The 25,184-nt window shown below is 36.0% G+C and overlaps 1 protein-coding gene across 1 annotated transcript; it reads left to right on the top strand.

Annotated features, from left to right (window-relative positions):
- The first annotated feature begins 17,007 nt into the window (after nucleotides 1-17,007).
- On the top strand, nucleotides 17,008-18,776 carry LOC149245491 (beta-phenylalanine coenzyme A ligase-like). Its single transcript, XM_089438852.1, has 6 exons — nucleotides 17,008-17,019; nucleotides 17,272-17,458; nucleotides 17,819-17,964; nucleotides 18,079-18,146; nucleotides 18,378-18,480; nucleotides 18,606-18,776. Exons 1-6 carry the CDS (start codon nucleotides 17,008-17,010, stop codon nucleotides 18,774-18,776), a joined length of 687 nt encoding a protein of 228 aa, XP_089294978.1.
- The last annotated feature ends 6,408 nt before the right edge of the window (nucleotides 18,777-25,184 follow it).

A 25,184-nucleotide genomic window follows, 5' to 3' on the forward strand; every position in this document is an offset into this window, starting at 1 on the left:
CAAAACACAACAACTCTGTTTTCTTGCTATTTTCTCTGCTCTACCTTCTTCTCTGTCCTTTTCTATTTCTCAAACTCTCTAATATTCTTCTAACATGAAAAAGAACTGCTATTCATTACATTTATATGTTAAAAAACATATTTGACTTTAAACAATAAAATAATAAAAATATCTTCTAAAGCTTATCTGCGTATTGAATGGAGCAAGCGGTGATGTCTTTTGAAGAAATGAAGTCGGCTGTTGCAGGGGAATTTAATTCTGAAAATTTAATGCGTAGTAATGTGCAAAATATCAAGCACGACTTTGAGGCATCCAACAGTCTGGAATATCTACAACAAATCAGATTTTTGTCCAACTGTTTATGTTGCAGTTGGAATTAAATTCCAACACTCCCCCTTAATTTCAACTGCTGGGTTTTTCTGCATACCCAGGCATTTCCTGAAATGATCAAAACTTTTCTTTCCCAATGGTTTTGTCAAGATGTCAGCTAACTGATCCTCTGTTCTGCAGTGCTGCAAAACAATCTCACCATTGTTAACCAATTCACGTATGAAGTGAAATTTGGTGTCTATGTGCTTTGTCCTTTTATGAAAAACAGAGTTTTTAGACAATGCTATTGCCGAGCTATTGTCACAGTAAATGGTTGTGCCCTTTTCTTGTTCATGACACAAATCTCTGAGAACTCTTCTCAGCCACACTGCTTGGCATGCTGCTGCTATTGCTGCCACATACTCTGCCTCTGCTGTTGACAAAGACACAACTGGTTGCTTCTTGGAAGCCCATGAGATGGCTCCCGATCCCATATGAAACACATATCCCGATGTGCTTTTCCTATCATCAACACTTCCAGCCCAATCACTGTCAGTGTAACCTGTCAACATGAAACTTTCAGAAGAGGAGTATAAAATACCAAACCCCTTCGTTCCATTCACTTACCTTACAATCCTCTTGGCTGCCTGCCAATGAGTCTCTTTCGGTCTTTCCATAAATATGGAGATTAAACTCACAGCGTGCATAATGTCCGGCCTAGTTGCAGTCAAGTACATAAGGCTGCCAACTATGCTCTTGTACAATTTTGGATCAAAACCCTTGTTGTTGTCTTCTTGTGTCAACTTTAACCCCATTACAGTTAGAGTCACAGCTGCCTTGATGTTCTGCATGTTAAATCTCTTCAACACTGCTTCTACATATTTAACTTGAGAAATGAAAACACCATTTTCACTTTGGTCTACTTCAATTCCAATAAAATATCTTAAGAAGCCCAAGTCAGTCATTTCAAATTCACTTTTCATGACTGCTTTAAAATCAGCAATGAGAGAAGCATCATTGCTAGTAAAAATCAAATCATCTACATATAAAACAACAATAAGAATCTTACCGTCATTCTCATTTATGTAGAGTGTGGGTTCACCATCACACTTATCAAACCCATTCTCAATCAGATAAGTATCTATTCTGCTGTACCATGCTCTTGGAGCTTGCTTCAGCCCATAAAGAGCCTTCTTCAGTTTGCAGACTTTATTCTCTTGGCCTTCAACTTCATAGCCTGGAGGTTGTTCAACATAAACCTCTTCTTTTAACACTCCATTCAGGAATGCAAATTTAACATCCATCTGATAAATCTTCCATTTGTGTTGTGCCGCAATAGACAACATTGTTCTGACTGTTTCCATCCTTGCTACTGGTGCAAAGGTTTCATCATAGTCTTTGCCTTGTTGTTGCTTATAGCCTTTCACAACAAGTCTTGCTTTGTGCCTGTCAATCTTGCCTTCAACATTGCTTTTGGTCTTATAGACCCACTTAACTCCAATGGCATCTTTGCCTTCAGGGAGGTCCACTAACTCCCATGTTTTACTCTTCTCAATTGCACCAATTTCTTCATTCATTGCTTCAATCCATTTATCTTCATTTACAACATCTTCAAAATGAACTGGGTCATCAACATGACAATACAAAGCGAATAATGAATTCAGACCGGTATTGTTACTTACCTCTCCTTGTTCATAAATCTCATTCAGATTTCTGAATCTTGGTCTTCTTGGTGTGCTTGGAGTTCCATCCGAACTTGAGGGTATTTCTGATCCCTGTGGTGTGCTTGGAGAAGCACTTCCTTGACTTCTCAAGGCTGTTCGAATTCCAGCTTGTGGTGTGGTTTTTTGTACTTACTGTGGTGGAGGAGGAGCCACCAAGGAAGGATTATTTGCTACTGTCCCTTCCTCTTCTTCTTCGTGAGACACAATTGTCTTCACATTCACTGTCTTCTCTAAGCTTCCATCCCAAGCTTCATCTTCAATGAACTGCACATCTCTACTTACTATCAATTTCTTGGTGGATGGATTATAGAGTTTGTATGCTTTTGACTCTTCACAATAGCCAATAAAGACACACTTCTACCCCTTACTGTCAAGCTTCTTCCTTAGCTGATCCGGTACATGTGCATATGCTACACAACCGAATACTCTCATGTGAGTGACAGTTTGCTTTTGACCACTCCATGCTTCTTTTGGTATTTTGTTCATGACAGCTTTAGTTGGGCATCTATTCAAGATGTAAACTACGCAAGTGACAGCTTCTGCCCAATACTCATGCAGCAAGTGTTTTGCCTTCAGCATACTTCTGACCATGTCAAGAATGGTCCTATTCTTCCTTTCGGCAACACCGTTTTGTTGAGGTGTATACCTCGCGGTGAAATGCTTTTGTATGCCATTCTCTTTGCAAAAACGCAGAAAGTATTTGGAGATGTACTCTCCTCCTCTATCTGTTCTGCGCACTTTGATATAATGCCCACGCTGCTTCTCAACAAGAGTTTTGAAGTGGCAGAATTTCTCAAACACTTCACTCTTCTGTTTCAGCATATACACCAATGTCTTTCTGGTGTAATCATCAATGAAAGTTAAAACATATTTATTTTCGGCAAATGATGGTATTTGCATCGGTCCACACACATCAGAGTAAACAATTTCCAAGGGTGTTGTTGCCCTTATACTCTTTCCTGCTGGAAAGCTTTCTTTGTGTTGCTTGCCCAAGATGCAGCCTTCACAAAGGCTGTCCGGTTTCTCAATCAATGGCAATCCCTTTACCATTCCCTTTCTGTGCAATAGATTCAAGCCTCTGAAATTGAGATGTCCAAATCTCAAGTGCCACAACCAATTCTCATCTTTCACTTGTTCCTGAAAGACTTCTTGTGTTACAGCTGCAATAGTTCTTCCTTCCTTCAAATCCGCCCTGAGTTTGAGAGGAAACATTCTATTGCTGGTCATCTGCACCTGTGCAATGATCTTCTTACTTGGAGGTATGTCTCTGATTGTACACATATCATCTTTGAAAAACACATTGTAACCTTTGTCAATGAGTTGTCCAATGCTCAAAAGATTACATTTCAGACCAGGTACATAGTATACCTCTGGCACAATCATCTGTTCTCCATTTCTTGCTCGGATACTGACTCTGCCCTTACCCTTGACAAATATCTTACTATCAGTTCCTGTTGTTACCTCAGATTTCACATTTTCATCCAGATTGGCAAACATTGAAATATTTCCAGTCATGTGATTACTACAACCTGAGTCTAAGAACCAAAAATCTTCTTGTTTGTCTTGTGCAATGTTACATGTTAACAGCACAATCTTTGGATTCTTATCTTCTTCATTTGCAAAATTAGCATTCTGCCTACTATTCATGTCATTTTGTTTTTTCCTACATTCATTGGCGTAGTGCCCATATTTCTTACAATAATGACATTGGACTTGGGATTTCTCATACCTTTGTCCATAAGCTTGATGTTTGCTTGAACCTTCATCTTGGTTCTGATTGTAGCTCCTTCCGCTTGTGTTTGCAGGATTATTTCTGCCTTTGTTTTGGCTTCTTCCACGACCTTTGTTATTTGCTCTGCCTCGACCTTTTCCTTGGCCAAAAGACATATGAGTCTTGAATGCTTGCTCAAAAGAGGAATCTATTCCTCTACTCAGTCTGTGTTCATGAGACATAAGAGAAGCACTCAGTTCATCTACTGTGAACTGTGAGAGATCCTTTGTTTCTTCTATTTCTACCACAATAGCTTCAAACCTTGAGGGTAGACTTCTCAAGATCTTCTCTACAATCCTTCTTTCTTCAAGAATCTCACCATGAGATCTTATTTGGGTTATCAACCCAATAACATGAGTGAAGAATGAATCTATTGTATCAGATTCCTTCATACTGAGTGTTTCAAAGTCTCTCCTCAACATCTGCAACTTTGCAGTCTTCACCTTCTCCATGCCTTGATAGGCAGTTTTGAGAATATCCCATGCCTCCTTGGATTTTGTTGCTGCTGCAATCCGTGGAAAAACACTTTCATGTACTAATTGGAAGAGAAAAAAGACGGCTTTGGCATCCTTATTCCTGTCGCTCTTCAACTGGTCTCTTTCTGCTACTGTCAAAGCAGCCAATGCTGTTGCATCTGCAGGTTCAGCATAGCCAACTTCAACCATCTCCTATATTCCTTGAGAAGCAAACAATGCTTTCATTGTTATGGACCAATAACTGTGATTTTTCCCATTAAACTGTGGCAGTTGGGAATTTGTCAAACCAGTTCCAGCATCTGCCATCTTAACCTGTATAAATAAAGAAGAGATACTGACTGTATAAATAAAAAACAAGCAAAAAACTTTCTCTGTTGGAGAAAAAATCTGCTCAATAAGCTTCTTACAACTCTTACAGTGAAAAAACAAACTCTGTTTTTGACTCACTGAGTGCCTAGACCAGCTTTGATACCATGTTGGAAATTTCTGATAATTTCGAACAAACAGAGGAAGCAAAGTTCCTCAACTCAACACAAAGAAATGAGAGAAATCTGGACAAAGAAGATATGGAGAAAATCTTTGTTTTTATTAACCATAAAAATGACAATAAAAATTACAAACTTCTTCAGAACTATAGTTCTGGAATAACTAAAAAACTCCATACTCTGTTTTTACAAACTCTGTTTTTTAACACAGATTCATGTTTCAGCATCTAGCAGACAGTTGCTAAAACACCAGTTTCAGCCACACAGTATGTTGCTGAAACACACAGACAGTTGCTGAAACAGCCTATAGAATGCATTGCTGCTCCAAAACACATCGACTCTGTTTTATTGCTGTTTTCTCTGCTCTGCCTTCTTTTCTGTCTTTTTCTATTTCTCAGACTCTCTAATATTCTTCTAACATGAAAAAGAACTGCTATTCATTACATTTATATGTTAAAAAACATATTTGACTTTAAACAATAAAATAATAAAAATATCTTCTAAAGCTTATCTGCGTATTGAATGCAGCAAGCGGTGATGCCTTTTGAAGAACTGAAGTCGACTGTTGCAGGGGAATTTAATTTTGAAAATTTAATGCGTAGTAATGTGCAAAATATCGAGCACGACTTTGAGGCATCCAACAGTCTGGAATATCTACAGCAAATCGGATTTTTGTCCAGCTGTTTATGTTGCAATTGGAATTAAATTCCAACATTCACTTTGATGTATAGAGTGAGTCTGCCTGTGATATTTCAAGAAAGTGGCTCTCTACAGAGATTCGAACCCTATACTAGGCAGGTTGACAACCCTACAACATCCTTTCCATGTGTCATATTTTTACTGGATACATGTGTCATATTTTCACTGGACAGGAAGACAAAATTGGAGCAAGGAGATTGGTTGGGGTGAACAGTGTTTGCACAACCAACTCCATAGAGAGAACTCCTTCGACATAATTAAAATATTAATTGATTGGTTGAGAAAGAGAAAAAAACTAAATCCATTATAGGACTCTCCTTGTGAGACTCACAACTTCATCTTATAGACTTAACACAAATTTTTTTCACAAATATGGAAATATTTAACCAAAATATTTTGGAAAAACGTTGTGAGCCCAAAATTCTCCGTGAAATTACAATTATATAAACATAAAATTCATGAAGGGTATCATTTTCTACACATATAAATGACTTAAAATATCTTATAAGGTAGTTGACGAAAATTGGGGTGAAAATAGAAGATGAAGACGTTAAGGCCATTTTTGGTAAACAATTTATCTTCAAATTATTGAGCTAAGAGGCTCATTCTACAAGTCAGCATGATGTGTAATGATGTTCATCCGTCATCAAAGTTGAAATGTTGCTTATGTCAACTAAAATAAAAAATTTTAAAAATCTAAAAATTTAAAAATTTAAATAATTATACAAAACATTTAAATAATGTCGACCCATAAAAAAATTTGCACGTGAAGAAATTGGATCCCTCTTAGCTCATGTTAGATCCCTATTTAAGATTGCTCATGTTAGATCCCTATTTAAGATGGATATAAGCTGGTGATAATGTTATCTTCACCTAAAGTCAATTTTATTATAAATCACTAGATGAAATGGTAGCAACACTCGTAGCAAAAGAAAAGAGGATGAAAATAAGTGACATAGAGGATAGCTCACACCCTGAGATGACACTATTCTCTAAGGGGAGGATCAATAAAAATAAGAACTTAGTCAATTGTTTTTAGTACAGAAGGCATGGACATACAACATTCAATTGTAGAAATCATGCTAGAGGTCTCTTGAATTGAAAAGAAAAGGAATCAGCTAACATGGTTATTTTAGAAGATTTGTTAGACGACAACTTTAAGGACATGTTAGATTGTGACAGGGATGATAAGTACAGTGCAAAACTGCTCAAACTTTTTTGAAATACCTGTGAGACATTATGAGATCGATGTGTGTGAGACTGGTTATTGTTCTGTATTTGTAAAAAGGATTGGTGGTTCTTAACGTAGAAGCCTCGATTACAAGAAAATCAATTCTTATGTTTAAGGTCAAGTTGTTTGATCAACTTTTGAACACATTTAGTATCCAAATCTCCATCCTAGTAACTGACGGATAACAAAAAGAAAAATATTTGATAGATGGTCGCAGATCCATAGAGTGGTTCATTTCTTGATAGCTCTGAGTTTGTCAATATTGTTTATCTTACAAGTTCGTGAACGATGGTCATAGACATTTATGTTTTAAATGGAGATCAAGTGGTACCTCATGTGATGGTGAAGAAAGAGTGGTGTCTATGAGATTTATGTAATAATGTAAGCGTTAAACAGGACCTCGAAATAATGCTTACAAATAAGACTAATTTTTTGAGTGAATTGGGTTATTGAGGTATTTTCCAGGACCTCGAAATAATGCTTACAAATCAGGTTAATTTTTTGAGTGAATTGGGTGTTGAGGTATTTTCCAGCAACAATCCCTCACTTTAAAAATTGTTGGATGTCATAAACTCCATATACACGTGATACAATTGAATGATTTTTTGAGTGTAATAGAAAATTTTCTTGTGTGTACATATATGTGTTTTCTTAATTCAAATTTATTCAGCAGTAAATATGTGTATATTAATCTTTGTGGTAGATCAGCAAAATAACTCTTTTAATTAAATATCTTTCTCTTTTAGAATTCAAATTTATTCAATAATAAATTTGTGTAAAATTATTTTTGTAATAAATCACAAAAAATAACCCATTTAATTGAATATCTTTCTCTTTTAAAATTCAAATTTATTCAATAATAAATATGTATAAATTAAAATAACAAAAAAATAACCCATTTAATTGAATTCTATACAAATTATAGTTTTGCAGTGAACGTCAATTTTGAGAATGGCTATATCTAAACAACTAATGGTAATAGCCTATCATCCAATAAAATTATGAGAATAAGAAAAATTACGTGAAAGTTTTTACAATTTTTTAAATATAAAACTTAACCTTTTATACAAACTTCTAATACAAAGGTTACAATTTTTAGTAATAAACTTACTAATTTTATGTAACAATAAATTTTTAAATAACAAAAATCTAAGCTTCGTCAGACATTATGCCCCCTGGGTTGGATGTTTCTATGAGGCTATTCTACTGTGGTTGATTGCTCATCGATCAGAGGAGATCCCTAAGTTGTTTTAGACTGCCTTGGTGCTCAGAATCACAAGGTCCGACTGGATAGATAATGGAACCAGAGAACCACGTACTGTCAACTTGAATTGCTTTTAAAAAATTCATACTGTATTAAAAATTAACATATTATGATGCGAACCGAATGGTATTAACGAATTTTCGAATTTTTTCGACCAATACAGTCGAACGTAGTAATTATGATCCATTGTAGTTGGTCAAATATAACTATAAAAGGGATGAAACCAAAGGCACCAAAATGGTAAAGTCTTAGATTCGCTTCATGTGACATAAAATATGAAAACACTCGTTCAATTATTCAAGGGATGAAATCGAAGAGACTATATGGTAAAGTCTTAAATTCACTTCTTTCGAAATAAAATATAAAAACGTTGGTTGCACTACTAACCAGTTGGCCAAGTCACATATAGGAGCTAAAATTATTTTCTGTTTAAGGTTAAAAATATTGAAGGTAATGAATCCCAGTTATGACATGCACCAATAATAACAACCAACAGGGCTATAAAGACGAATTCAAACAGAGCACACAACTAACAATCGGAAGCGCACATATAATTTAAGATTCATGCAGACACATGAGAATATCAGATTTACAAAACCAACACTTACATTTAAGTTCAAAATTTAGCTACGTGAAATCACGAAGATATGCCTCAATGGGCTTAAAACCACCACTGTCAATAACAATGGATTTCTTTCTAAAGAGGAATGTCTAGTCATAGTCTCAACCATGCTTATAATGATTCAATAAGAAAACAAAACAATAAGTAACTTTAACTTCGAGTTTCCTCCGTCATACTCGTGCAAGATTCTTCTTTGATGTGTTTCTTTTTTTTCTTTGGTCTTCTACTCCTTGTTCTCTTCTCTCCTTAACTATCGTGTTCACTCTCACAAGGAGATGATGATTCAATAAGAAGAAAAAAAAAACATTAAGTAACTTTAACTTGAATTTCATCTGTCTTACTTGTGCAAAGTTAAATAATACAATTAACCATGTAAAATGAAATATAATACCCATTTCAAAAAGCAATGGAATTATCAAGAGCAAATACACTCCTCAGAAGCAGTTGGGTAATGTATGTCCCACGCATGCATCTCCGCGACTTATGTATATGCCAAAAGGTGACGACATGAAAAATTTCACAACCAAATTTTGAATGGCCCGGTTTTATAGCACGAGCTCTTATCGTTCATATGGTTCAAAATGAAATGCATGGGCGGGCCTCAAACACTCGCATCTTCATGGTGCAAGAACACTAAGTAGATGGAACTCACGTAAATGGCCTTGTAAACATGCATACTTGATAATTGTTACTCAGTGCGTAGAACATGGAAAGCTTCTTTCTCGCTCCTCGGGCCCCAACGATCGCCACGAAGTAATTTTTTGAGCCATGGAAACATGCGGTATTAACTTCATGGAAATTACCATACAGGTGATATGTGAGATGCAACCAGGAGGAAATACAAAATACCTCGAAATTGGTGTTCAATGCTATCCATGCTACAAGAAAGCCTCCTTTTCACTTCTCGACCCTTAGCGATGGATATGGAGTGATTCTCTGAGAAAAAAACAAGTTGAACACCCTTGAACGTTCGTGGAGAGAGGGAAAATGGCATGTTGAACAACTAGGAATGGCCATCAGTTATTGTTGCAGTAATGGTCATTGACGTTGAAGCTTGAGCAGGGATCCTACGCAAGACTCGCCATTAAATACACCATCAAAGTTAGCACTTGGATAAATAAACGAGTGCCACTGTTTTCACCAAAAAACAATGATGTTAGCCCGCCAAATTTAGTTGCAGTGAATTTAGCGTTCTCTCGTATCCTCGGGTGTTAGCCTCCATACAGGTATACTCATCCTATGTTCAAGTCTTTTTCGTCACGTATATGGCATGGGTGGGCCACTAACTATATGACGCGGAATGTTAATTAAAGACGGACAGTTGGATAGAGTTATGACAATCATTAGATGGGACGGGTGACCTCACACCTCGGGGGCTGTAGCTCTACCACGGCGGCGGTGGGGCGGGCGTCATTTGCATCGTGAAAGTGAAAGTTAAAGTTTGACATAGGAGCCCAGAATAAAATTGAAAGAAAATTTTTTGTACGGTCAAAGTAATCGCCTCTACCCGTCCATAGATGTCACTGCTAAGGTAGTGACAAAATTTCTAATTTCTCTCTCCACATGAATACTTAAGGATTTTTCGCTTCCCTCTCCACCCTGGGTCATGTACTTAGTTGGGGGATGATCATAATAAGAATCGGGATAAAATCGTACCCTCAAGGAATGGTCATAGTTAGCTGTGGAGATAAAGCATATGAGAATCACTGTCAAGAGTTGCACACAAAATATGTAAAATGACAAACCAACATAAGAGGAGCCCATAGGTGCGGATTACCAGGAACCCCTACAAGAAAAACGCCACACGGGCTTCACATTAATTTTCAATAATAAATAGATACAATTTGTTAGGGACAACGAATCATATCCCTGAATAATAGAACTTGAATGACTAAGAAAAGTAGAATGCATAACTATGTAACAAGAATAACCTATTCTCCATTAATTCTAACACTCCCCCTTAATGGAGAAAGGGTTCTTAAACACAACTAATATGTCCCTAAACAACTCAAGCTTCAGTGTTCCTAGAGGCTTAGTAAATATATCAACCATATTATCACGAGAATTACAATATTCAACACAAATCTCTTTGTAGTGCACCTTTTCCCTATCAAAATGAAATTGAGTGTCTATGTGCTTAGTGTTTTTATAAAACACAAGATTGTAAACCAGTTTGATGGAACTTTGATTATCGCAATTGATAACCATAGCTTCTGTCTGTTCTTCCCCTGCATCTTGGAGAAGTCTGCGCAACCAAACTGCCTCAAATGCTGCTGCACACATCGCTGGATATTTTGTTTCTGCTGAGGATAAGGCTACAATATGCTGCTTCTTGCTGCACCAAGAGATGACCCCAGACCCAATGCTAAAGCCGTAACCTGTAATTGATCTTCAATCATCTAAATTTCCCGCCCAATCAGAGTTTGTATAACTTGTCAAGCTAACATCAAATGAGTCAGAATACAAAATACCAAAGTCTAAAGTTCCTTGCAGATACCTCAGTACTCCTTTCGCTGCAAGCCAATGGTTCTCATGAGGTTGAGTCATGAACTGACTCAAAACACTCACTGCATAAGCTAGATCTGGTCTCGTTGTAGTCAAATAGATAAGACTACCAACCAACTGTCTGTACAATGTTGCATTTGCATATTTCAAACCATCATTCACCTGAAGTTTGTTGTTCTGCTGTAAAGGCACAAATGCAGCCTTGCACTCATCCATTTTGAATTTAGTCAACAAACTCTTAGCATACTTACCCTAGGACAAGAAAGTTTGGCTTGAATCTCTCCAAACTTCTAGACCCAAACAATAATGCATTTCTTCAAGGTCCTTCATCTCAAATTTCTGTGATAATCGCTGCTTGATTTCTTATGACAGGTAAAAAGCAATGGTTCAGAAATTTTAGAGAATCCAACACTGGAGTAAAAGTATACCATGGAGATAATAAACGGTATGAGATCAAGGGACATGGAGATGTCCTTGTCACTTTGCCTGATGGAAAGATCAGGAATATATCTGATGTGTGGTATGTTCCTGGTATTAAGAAGAACCTGATTTCTGTATCAAAGATTACAGATCAAGATCTCAAGGTAGAATTCTTTAAATCTCATTGTATTATTAAAGACTTGTTGGACCAGATGAAGCCTATTGCTACAGGTATCAGTATAGGAAGACTCTACAAACTAGATGTGAAGAGAACACCACAACAAGCATTGATGTCATCAGATAAGTCTGCTAAAAATTTGTAGCATCAGTGACTTGGGTACATGAATTTCAGTGACCTTCTTCTGTTGCAGAACAAAGGTATGGTAGATGGTCTTCCTATTTTGAAAAAGTTGCATATTGATTGTGAAGCATGTGCATTCGGTAAACAACATAGACATGAATTTCCTACGATTGAAGATAGGAAACAAAGGGATACACTCGAACTTGTACACACTGATTTATGTGGCCCTATGTAGACAAGATCGTTAGGTGGGGCCTACTATTTTCTAATCTTTGTTGATGATTGTACAAGATTCACATGGGTGTATTTTATTAGACAGAAGAGTCATGCCTTTGAGTATTTCAAGCAATTCAGGAAGATGATCGAGAAGCAGACAGGAAAGTTCATCAAGATTCTTCGATCAGATCAAGGCGGAGAATTCAAGAAAGGGGATTTCATTAAATACTGTAAAGAACATGGGATACAGCAGCAATTTACAACACCTTACACTCCTCAGCGGAATGGAGTAGCTGAGAGGAAAAACAGAACACTGGTGGAGTGTGCTCGCAGTATGTTAAAAGGTAAGAATCTAACTAATGGTTTTTGTGCAGAAGTTGTTAATACTGCAGTGTATTTGAAGAATAGGAGTCCCACTAAAAGTCTTGATTATAAAACTCCTTTTGAAGCGTTGTTTGGCTTCAAGCCTGCAGTAAGTCATCTTAAAGTATTTGGTTGTAAAGCTTTTGCGCATGTCCCCAAAGAAAACAAGAAGAAGTTAGATTTAAAGGCCATTAAATGTACCTTCATTGGATACTGCAATGAGTATAAGGCTTATAAATTATTTGATCCTTCTACCCACAAGGTGTTTGTTAGTAGAGATGTAGTATTCCATGAACAGGTTGATGATGGAAATCCTGTTCAAGATAATGAAGAATGGCATGTACGCTTACTTTTAGATGAAGACGTTGAAACAAGGATCAACCAACAACAGCAATAGCAACAACAACAACAACAGCAACAACAACATCAAGATAAAGAGGAGGAAATTGTGTTCAGTCCACAAAGATAAGAACATAGAAGAATAGCTGACACCCCATCACTCAAGAGATTTAGCAGGCCGAAACAATTACCAGCTCGATATAGGGATTGTGCGCTCATGACTGGTATGTTAAACATTGCAGAACCTTCTAATTTTTATGAAGCTAGTAAGAGTTCTGAATGGAAGGAAGCAATGACAGAGGAATACGAATCTATTATTAAGAGCAATACCTGGGATCTAGTAAAGCTTCCTCATGGTAAACAACCCATAGGTTGCAGATGGTTATTTAAGTTGAAATTTAAAGCAGCTGGGTCTATTGATAAGCATAAAGCAAGGTTGGTTGCAAAGGGTTATTCCCAGAAAGAAGGTATTGATTTTGAGGAATCATTTTCCCTTGTTGAAAAATTAAATACCATTAGATTGATTATTGCTCGAGCCACTAAGCATCATTGGAAAATACATCAATTAGATGTTAAATTTGCTTTCTTAAATGGTGATTTAAAAGAAGAAGTATACTTAGTGCAGCTTGAGGGGTTTGTTTAGAAGGGAGAAGAGCATTTAGTATCTAGATTAAAGAAAGCTTTATATGGTTTAAAGCAGACTCCTAGATCCTGGTACAAAAAAATTGATTCATTTTTCCTCATGCATGGTTATAAACGGAGCAAAAATGATCCTAATTTGTATACTGTATTTAATGATGAGGTGTAGATAATGTTGATTTCTTTATATGCTTTGATACCATGTCAAGAGTTGCACACGAAAGATGTGAAATGACAAACCAACACAAGAGGAGCTCATAGGTGCGGATCACCAGGAGCTCCTATAAGCAAAACGCCACACAGGATTCACATTAATTTCCAATAATAAATAGATACAATTTGTTAGGGACAACAAATCATATCCCTGAATAATAGAACCTGAATGACTAAGAAAAGTAGAATGCATAACTACGTAACAAGAATAACCTATTCTCCATTAATTCTAACAATTACACCATGACCCATGGGCTTTCTACGAGGCCAAACTGATCTCTTTCCAGAAATTTGACTTTGATTCAGGAATGTCGTCTCCCGCTCATATATGAAGAAATTTCATCGCAAACCTTCCTTTTTTAATCTGTATGGAGTGAGTCCAAGTGATTCTGCATACAATTACCAAGTGCATACGCCACTGTAATTTCGACATAAATATCGATCTAGATAAGAGACCTCCTTGACTTGAACTTCAGGTCACTAACAATGAAGATCTCTATTGATAAGAAAGAATTTGAAATGGAGTAGTCTAGCGAGGAAGGCCACAATTTCAAATTTCAAACTAGCTGACAATATGAATGTTGCTTCTTGCTTCTTCAATTTTAAATTTCATGCTAGCTAGGAATATGAATGGAGGGATTCAAGCTCTTGTTTCGGTAGGTTTGCAAATGAAAATGAGCATACATTACATTCCATATTTAGTACCGTAACGGTTAGAATTTGGATTCCTCATTCTTTGTAAAATATTTTTTTTTTTTTGTTTTTTCATTAAGGAACATTATGTTTAAAATTTTTCTCTTTAATCATAATGTTTTGATAATAAATTGACTCTCCAATAACTGTTTCATTAAAAAATTACCTTCAATAATACAAATGTTAATTTTTTTTCACATATTTAATATATAAAAAAAAACAACATGAACATGACACACAAATGACTTATTGAATCATGAAGTCTATTTTACTCATTGATGGGATCGACATCTCCTAAACCATCCAAAACACATGGTACAAAAGTTATGCACAAATCTAGAAGTCATCCTCCTCTCTATCATCATAATTGCATGAAATTGATCTAGGGTCAAAGTTTTTAGTAATTTCCATCTAGAGTTGATCAGGCTATCTTCTAGGTTCATCGTCCTCTCCATCATCATAATTGCATGGAATAGATGTGGGGTCATAGTTTTTAGTAAGGTTTTATCAGAGTTTGTAGTAATTTCCATCTTAAGGACTATGGAGTTTATCATAGGCTCACCATCCTCTCCATCATCATAATTGCATGGAATCGATGTGGAGTCAGAATTTGTAGTAAAACCAATACAATGTATTAAAATTGTTTTAATATTTCATAAAGTTTTCACATGGGAGTGTTGGTTGGTAACCTATTATCAACAAAGGAAATATTGAAGTTAGAAAAAGAATCAGTACATATGACATGTATAATCAATTCAACTATAATTTGCCTTATCATTACTGTAAAAACAATTAGTACACCTGACATGTATAACCAACTCACCTATAATCCACCCTTATTTATTTTTCTTCTCCTTAGGAGACAAAATTAGTACTGTAAAAACAATTACTACATCTGACATGTATAACCAACTCACTTATAATCCACCCTATTTATTTTCCTTTTCATTAGTGAGAAACAATGAGACAATATATGAGACAAGGCATAGGAAGCATGGGCATGTACATTATCAAGGTCAAAGCACACTTCACCTTGTTGTATTGTAGTGCAATCTATGCTTTTGAAGCCACAAACATAGTTTAGTGCCATCTGTGAGTAAAGTTATGCTACCAACTTCCTCAACCGAGTCATGGGTGCCTTCGAGAGGTTATTTTCGCATTCCAAAGCTTTTCAATGATTCTAGAGTGCTATGTGGATTTCTAAATTTATATAATTCAAAATCTTGCACAATTTTTCAAAGAAAAAAAGTTCCTCGAGCTCTTGGTAGTTTCGATGTGACCATCCTATCAGGGGTGAAACATGAACTACGAAGGGCTAGGGAGAACTTGGAAGTTTGACATGGAACTAGAATTTGGTAGTTGAGTGATTATTGAAGCATGGTAATAGTGTAATAGTTCTGGAAAGTATGTTGCTTCCATAATATAAAAATCCTAAAAATTCATGATCCATGCTTTCCCTGTCAATTTTCTGGTAAACTTCCACCACATGCATATTTGCTTCTATGTGTACTTTTGGAATAGTTTGGGCATGTGGCTTGGGTGAAGATGCAATTGATTCTATCTTAGATTTTTAGTGTCTTTTGCATACCCCTCCCTTTATAATAATTTTATCCAATGATTTATGCATTTACTCTGCCAGCGAGTATGTCACTTGCTCGATATCTTATAGTCACCTCCCATTTTCAATTTCAATTCCAATTTCAAACTTTAATGTCAGCCAATTTTGTCATTATACATATCTACAATTTTGTCACTATAGATATCTACAATAATATTACAATTATATTCATTCAATAACCTACATTGATTTTGAATTGATAAAATACACTTGTTTTTGGATTGATAAAATACACTTGTTAATTTGGCGCTAGAATCTGAAAAGGTGATACCACCTACTCAAAAAGGTGATACCACCTACTCAGAATGACATCCAACATCCAATTCGATTTGTTTCACCTTATTTTAGATAAAAATTAAAGCAACTTTGAGTTGTTTTGGAAACCTTTATATACTTACTAGTTATTTTCATTTATTTTTGTTTATGTAACTACACAATTTTATTTTTGTTTATATAACTACACAATTTTATTAAAATAATAAACGTAACCATAACATAAAACCGTATTAAATAAATTTTTAATAAAAAAAATACATATAATTTTTACCTGGAAAAACTTTAAGTAACCTGAACTTATTTAAATAAAAAAAATTATTTTCATTATTTTTGCTTCTATAACTCCACAATTTTATTAAAATAATTAAACATAACCGTAACATAAAACCATGCTAAATAAGTAACCTGAACTTAAGTTATTTAAATAAAAACAAATATTTGCCTAAAAAGCTTTAAGTAACATGAACTTAAGTTTCGGCCTTAAGCTTCTGCTTGGCTAAAATAAAGGACCCAAATCTATTGTGTACACCACATTCTAACAGTGATGAGTATTCGCGGATAGATGGTTGCTTGGTTTGACACTTGATAGTTTTTGCCACCTTGACATGAACTTAAGTTTTTTAAATAAAGGCAAATATTGTGTCACCAATTCTAAATATTAGAGCTCTTAATTATTGACGTGTCGATATAATACATCACAAATATTGTGTCACTAATTCTAAATATTAGAGCTCTTAATTATTTCCGTGTCAATATAATACATCACGAGTAAATACGTGCCATCAAATTCCAGGCCTCCTGCCCAGGTGCAAGTGATTTTCAGCGATTTGGAAGAGGGCCGTAATGACGTTTTCGGTAATACATCACAAGATTTCATCTGAAGATTTCATATGCATCCTCCTCTTTAGACCTGAGATGAGCATACGTTCATGTTGATATTTGCAATGCTGTGTATACTTATAAATACAAAGGCTTGATGGATGAATCACCCTAGTAGAATTTATCTCCCAGTTTACTTGAATCTAGTGAGCATTTCTGCCGTTGAAAAGTTTCCCTTTCAATTTATAACTGGTTTTTACCTGATTGTTCTACTCATCATTTCTGCAGATGTATGGAATGACTGAGATGAGTGGTTCAGTCATAAAGAGCGAAGGAAACGACATCAAGCATTACGGTTCAGTAGGCATACTAGTCCCTAATGTGGAGGCTAAGGTAGTTGATATTGTAACGGGGAAGCCCTTGCCTCCCAACAGAAGAGGCGAATTATGCTTCCGAGGCCCTATGGTCATGAAAGGTAAAAACACATTAGGATATAATGTAAAATATCTATGAGATTATATGAATTTTATTAGCATCCTTCAAGATTTTTACGAGCAGAAAACAGTTACAATTATGCAGAGACTGTTTTTAACTCCATCTGTAAAATTAAATCCACTACTAAGCTATGATTTTACTCTGAATTGACATATAACTTACCTATTTTCCTTTGTAAAGCCTACATTAGATCCTTTAGGGATCTCCTAGGAAAGTAGCGCCTTCATTTGTTCTGGATAGAGTAGAAGGATAATTTCATGCTACCCATCACCATTTTTCCACCAGAGTTTCATTTCTAAACTGTCAAAATTTGATCTGATCAGCTTCTGAATCTCTACAGAATACTACAAGAACAAAGAAGCTACATCATCGGCTACAGATTCAGAAGGTTGGTTGCACTCTGGAGATATTTGTCGTATCAATGAAGAAGGGCATGTATATATTGTAGACAGACTAAAAGAGCTCATCAAATACAAGGGACTCCAGGTATGTCTAGTTAATTCTCGTTTAATACCAACAGTAATTCATTATACCTACTTGATAAATTTTTCAATTACATTCATTTGATGCTATTTATTATGGCATGGAAAACCATTTCAGATAGCACCAGCTGAATTGGAAGAGCTTCTGCTATGCAATCCACAGATCGAAGACTCTGCAGTAATACCGTGAGATTTCCCAGCTCTCCATTTCATTTTTTGGGCAAGTGAATTGAATAAGAGAAGCTCAGGCAGAATATTATTTTGTCTGGAGAGGGGATTCTGATTCAGCTATTAGCAAAAATGTGAATCAATTGACTAAAAGGAGAATATAAATCATTATTTTGCATCGCTCTATATTGTTCTTATACCAGCCTATATTTTGTGTATATTGACAGTGGTTGGGGAATGTGTTGGCAGATATCCAGATGAAGAAGCAGGTGAAGTTCCTATGGCATTTATAGCGAGGAAGCCTCAAAGCAATCTAACAGAAGAGGATGTGATTGAATTTATTGGAAGACAGGTGATTTATTGATTGTTTCATTTGTTTGTTTCTAGAGTTTTATGTGGTTTTTGGTTTACTTAGGAACCTCTCTATCTTCTGCAAGTAATATGGCATTTGTATCAATGTGGGTGTGATGGAATTAGGTGGCTCCATACAAGAAGATAAGAAAAGTGGCGTTTGTGGTTTCCATTCCGCAAACTGAGTCTGGAAAAATTCTCAGAAAACATCTGAGAGCACTGGTTGAGCAAAAAAACTTCAATCCCTTCAAAGCTGTGAACTATCTGACTTGCATCTTCAACAATCACAGCATTTAACAATCACAATCACAATCGTGGTCCAGTGGCCACATTGTTCACTGCTCACCGAATACAACCTTCACAGATTTGTAATCTTAACCAAAATGAACAAGGCGGATAGCTGCGAGGCAGTTAGTCCCTGTCTCTGTAGATAATTAAAATATCTTGCTTAATGCGACAAGATTTATGTGTAATGTAATTTTACTGAACAAATAAGTTCATATTTCTGATTTCTGATTTGTCAAAATTTGAAATCACATGGAAAATTTTAGGGTGACGCGTTTCGAACCTTTATCAAGGTTTATCACCATCATATAATAAATCTTTATCAAGGTTTATCACCATAATATAATAAATCTCCACCATGTCCTATAATGAAGATTCGAAACTTATCGACCCTAAAATTTCTATATGATTTTTTCAGAAAATCTTGGCTTAAGTTCATACTTCTCCATTGATCCGTTCTCATTTTCTCCATTGATCCGTTCTCATTTTTGGTCTAAACATATTATTTGATATTTTTGGTCTAAACATATTATTTGATGAATACAGTAATGGCTTTGCTTCTTTGACGAATGCAGTGATGGATGTGCTTCTGCCTCTCAGAGAACCGTCCATACATGCAGCAGTCACAGATCCGTTGTAGTCTAGCTAGATAGGATATATTTTTTTTTCAATATGTAACCTTGCGTGAGATCTTCTGGGTTAACTATTTGTATAGTCTTCTCGATCTCCCATCAAATCTGTAGGGACTACCCTTGCTTACAATCCAACACCATTATGAATTAGTTTGTAATACATATACCAAGAAATTAATTATTATCATGATTCAGTAAAGGATATACTTTTAACTCTTTGCAAATTGACAAACTGACAGGTTTTCAATGTACTTCACATTTGCCATAGACAAGCTGTTAATTTACAAAAAGCACGTGCACCGTCAAATTAAGCTGAACAAATTACATAAGACCATGTTGCTTCATACAAGGTTGTCTCTAATTTTATTTTTCAGTATGGAAAAAGCGATATATTCATCATAAAGAAATTTTACAAACACGTGATATGAGATCAACATATAGATGTAATAAAATACATCAAATATCATCTTTCTGTTCCAGTCAAAACTATTCTGGCAAATCCAGAAGTATAGACTATCATAACCAGTATTGTGCAGGCATAATGAAGACAAGTGAATCAGCAAACCAAGCATAGGAAAAGTAATATGTACAAATCAAAAACACAAAATGGGTTGATAGGATGTCCAACATGTTGTATCCCGGCAAAGTTCATCTTGTTCATATGAGAATTCCTGCAAAGAAATAGTTCTATTCAGAGAAAGTCATCACCCCGACGTCTAGAATTTGTCCTTCCATCTTAATCTCAATGTGCAGTACGTCCGCTTCAGCATGAAGTCCATTTTTCGAGAGTCTGCCTGTAAAATGGTTATGCTCTCTTTCTATGTGTTGAATAGATGAACCCGGATAATAAGTCCAGAGTTGTTGTACTTGGAAGAGCCAGTCTTGAAGAGTGTAAAATGGTTATGCTCTCTTCCTATGTATGCAATAGATGAACACGGATAATAAGTCCAGAGTTTTTGTACTTGGAAGAGCCAGCCTTGAAGAGTGGTTTGATAGATATGTGCCCGTCCAAGTCCTCATATATGTGTAATATTGGGATGTTCAAAAATTTTGTGAACCAAAGTAAACCTTAGAGTGACATTACTTCAGCTTAAGTGTTCGTGCCATGGCCAGCACCCCAATGTATCCAGAATTCCGGATCCAGCTAGAAGGCAATCCAGAAACCACATCCGCAAATATGTCTTTGCGATGCTCCATCAAAATTGGCGCCGGGAAAACCACTGTAGGGGTGGATTTGCAAGAAGAAACCTTTGGCCCGGTATGCAGATATGAACCAGTGGTGTGGGCCGGGCCAGTTTTATGTTTTCCAAAACCCGCAGTTCAGAAATCTGGTGGTTGTTGAAGATGATTTTATTTCTCCATTTCCAGACCTCCCAGAAAAAATATAATGGTAATAACAATATAATGGTATATTGTGCCATGCAGATTGCGCTTGCTCTTTGCTCCGCCAGATAAGACATTCTGACAAGGTTGTGAAATGTATCAACAATAAGAGCTCAACAGTCCCAACATCCTAGGTCATATTATATTGGTAGAATCAATTGTTTGAAGTTAAGTTAGACAGATTCTTATGCAGTTATCCTACTTCAACCCACATTTACTTTTCTCTTTTGTCAATGTGATTGTTCAGAAATCCTCACCATCAGCTTATACAAACGTAATTTAACGATCCTATTTCAACCAAGAACCTAAGAACCTGACGGTTACACTCATGCAGTTTGTATGGAATTTTTTGACGCTTGTGCTGTGGAAACATGTATGCTGTTGTTGATTACAAGACCATGACATTGTTTGTTGGTAAGTTTGAAACAACACAAATATTATAAGCCCAGACTGAAAGAACTTGTTCCAAAGTTAACATAAACATATACCTGAATGTAAAAGCCTTTTGTGATCATGAAGGCAAGCAAAACAATAGATGCTACTAATCCAATCCGTCTGATGTCAGGAACTACAACACCTATCAACACTCCAATTCCCTTCATGTGTGTCAAAACAGTGTGAATGCATTAATCATATGTAGGTATAGGTAGGTAAGATGACTAGGACATAGAGTTACAACTTACATTAACTGTCATAATTACTAAATATAGCCCAAGCAAGGTGAGCAAAAATGCAAATGCAGTACTTCGAAAATTGGCCATAAAATGCCCAATGACCTAATCAAGATGCCAAAATCAGGGTCCTCACAGTTTCCTCTGCTCATCGTGCTCGCCAAGACATAGGATCAGCCATGCACATCCTTCTTCCAATGTGTTCTTCATGAGGCACCTTGAGAGATACCATACCTCTGATTTTATGTTCCTACAGGCTGCTACAGGGGTCTGCTCCAGAGTGCCTCACACTTTTTCTATCTTCCAGACTTCCAAGGGTAGTGTCACCCTTATCCAATGGTGCCAACACAAAGGAGCTGCATACTTTTCTTGGATGAACTTCCTTTGCTTCAGCTGCTAGACAAAAATAGGATCACATGGAGGGCTGCCACTAAACCTTCTCAACAAAATCACATCAACTGCTAGATAATGGCATTATCGAGGGCTTTTACTATTCTTCAAAAATCATTTTCAGATTGATGTCTAAAGGGACCATCCCTTCTCATAACTACATCCTCTATTTTTATTGGCTTCAGGGCACCTCTTATGAAGGTTTCAAAGACATGAATATATATTCCTTATTGATTTGCAAGTTGGCTTGAATGGAACAGGCTTTTAACACTTATATATATGTGTGTGTGTGTGTGTGTGTGTGTGTGTGTATGTGCTTGTAACAGTGATAAGGACTTGGCCTCTTCTTCAATACACAAAATAGGGTTCCTTGATTTTACTAATATAGATGACATAGGATGCCCACTGATTGTCTTTTCAAGGCTTGCAAATATATGCATACAAAATCTCGACTTCCTTAAATTATGAAGGGCCTTAGAACTGTCCTTTAAAAGATTCTCCACTTCCTTACAAATATGTGGAATGAGAAGTCCACCACCTTTCTTCTCTTATAGACCGGAGATCAAGATATCACAGCCCCAATGACCTATACTGGTCGGCCAAATTCACAGAGCATGATAGTATATAGCAGTGCTTTATGTGACATAGGCTTCTTGGCCTTATTACAAGCACAAGGAACAAGTAGGCATCTTCTTAGATAAAACAATCGACATTAACAAAACTTTTTCTCTTCAATAAATTAGAGAACAAAGAGGCATGAATAGGTCGGATTCACTGTCTGAATTGAAAAGCGAGAGAGAATATAAGACAAAGTTCATCGAGCCATAACATTTCTGCCTCCATACCACAAGATCAAGAACAGAGTAATCCTTTCTCCAAGGTTGGCTTCATGAAATGACCTTTGGCATATTCTTTTGTTCTTGCACTTTTATTGGCCTCTTAGGAGAATAAAGTTCTTTTCAAAAGACTTATTCAAAAGCATACCTATGCCCAGAATGTAAAAGAGAGATAGCTCCATTGCATAGCAGACCTTTATTGTTTCTTGTACTTAGAACAATAGGAACACTTGGCTCCTTCTTAATGGTTCAGAGAACTAGGCCAACAACTCGATTCTTCATTGCTCCATAGGGCTCTCTTTAATTCATTGATCAAATCCAAATAAATATATGTATCCCTAGAGTCACTTATTTGATCCTCAACAAATTTGCTTGTTGGACATCTTTATATACAAGACTTGAATTTATGTGAGCACAGGTGACTGGATGGAAGGACTGCTAGCTTTAGAATACTGATGCAGAGGTGCCAAAGGGATCATATCTTCAAACATACTGTTGATTGCTTTATCTAATGAGAAGATTGGACTTAGATCAACAAATTCTTAAAACAAAACTCTTCATTGACTTCTTATCATGACACGTGGTTTAGCTGCTGAAGGAGGACTTTCCTATTGTAAGAACAATGAAATATTACCTCCACAAATAGCATATAAAAAGTACCTAAAAAAATTAAATTACTGCATTAAATGGGTAATATGCATTAAATTACCCAATCCAGAGTAATAATTCATCAAAGTCGCAGTCAAACAGTTGGGCAAAGTGCCTGGTCAATGAATCTGAAAGAAATATCTGATTTCAATGAATCTGCCTCTGCATACCAAGACTGGCGTGAATTGTAAAATTCAATGAATCTGCCTCTGCGTGCCACTAGAAGTTGTTGGATGAAAGTATCCATTTTAAAGGCAAGAAATGGAATGGTTTTTTTGTTATTTGGATTACCAAAAGAAATGGCTTAGTTAAGATAGCTTATAAATGGAGGCATAAGCTCTGAGGCTCTCATGGTGTCATTTCAATATATTGGCCCTGTTCAAGTTTTGAATGATTCAGAAATTAGCAAATCTGTTAGATAGTAGAGGTAGGAAATTTGTAATTCTTTTCTGTCAAACGTGGTAGCTGATAAAAGATGAGAAACAACTTAATCACACACATGTTGTTAAAAGCCTAATAATAAGAAGGCTGGTAGAAGTGGATGATTAAGATTGTTTATAGGTTTAGCCAACAGTTTTATTTGTAACATGCGTAGTTTGAACTTTTGGTGATATTGTTTCATCACATAGGCTGACTACAGTTTGGTGAATTGTTACTGGAAATATACTTAAATCAAGATAAAATATAGGTGGTAATACCTAGTTGAATGGAGAGTCCTAGTATATTGGCCCTTTTGAGGATTATTACTTGACCAGTTTGTTGCCTTAGTCTGCTGAGTACATTTTTTTTTGTTGGTTGGTTGTTGTTGTAATTGGTAAATTGTATAGGTGATTTTCATTGCTTATTGGAATAACTGGCTTCTTGAATAGGGCAGTCATGCAGTTGAGTATGTGAGAGGGGTTTGTAGAACACATTATCTAATGAACTCTTATGTAGAGGCAAAAAGTCTCACTCATAGCCTACTCAGGGCTTCAGATGGGAATTTCTTGTATAGAATGATCAACTTACTAGAACTACTGCTGCACTTTCTTCATCCATAGAAGCCACTTGAAAATGCTTGAAAATAAACTCTCTGTAACGGCCATTGTCAACAAAAATATTTGCAGTGGAGGCCCTCAGCCCAACAACCATTTTAGCCAGCCTTGGAAGGCAAATAGTTGAGTTCAAACATGATGAAAATTTAATTCCCTGTATACAAAAGCATGTATTGGGTGTTGATAATGGCTAGAAATATGAACTGAAGATGTATATACCTCCTTCTGTACAAAAATGAACAGAAGAGGCAAAGGTATAGGGTTCACCTCGAAATTTCTTGCAAGTTCAATCCACTGTAGGATGTGAAAGGAAGTGTCATAGTGCTAAGAGCGAAAAAGAGGGGAAGGAAGAAACTAATAATTTCAGAAATTTTAGCTTTCTATCCGTACCTTGATTTGTTCTAATAAAATTAATATTAAATGTTTGATGGCATCCAGGGAGCTATCTGGTAATGATAATAATAATATTATTAGTATTATAATAATAATAACAACAATGGAAAGGTGGGGAAGGAAGAAACTAATAATTTCATAAATTTGGACCTTTTATCCTACCTTTATTTGTTCTTTAGATCCAACTAATATTTTGTAGATCCAACTTATGGTGAACCAGTAGCTTGAAAGCCAATTGCAAGTCATTCAGCCAACAACGATCTATAAGCATGCCATAGTATTATGTCTCTGCATATTCACAATAGTGATTCCACTGTCATATTATTATTCCCCACTTGGACAGAGCGATGACACAAGGGGTTTCTACATGTTGATCAACCATGTAAATTGTATCTTATAAATTAAAATTCTTGTTTTCTAGCCTTCTATTTCT

The sequence above is a fragment of the Pinus tabuliformis genome, chromosome 7, assembly GCF_031772625.1.
Source record: "Pinus tabuliformis cultivar Carrire ecotype Pingquan chromosome 7, CPIR1, whole genome shotgun sequence".
NCBI classification, from domain to species: domain Eukaryota; kingdom Viridiplantae; phylum Streptophyta; class Pinopsida; order Pinales; family Pinaceae; genus Pinus; species Pinus tabuliformis.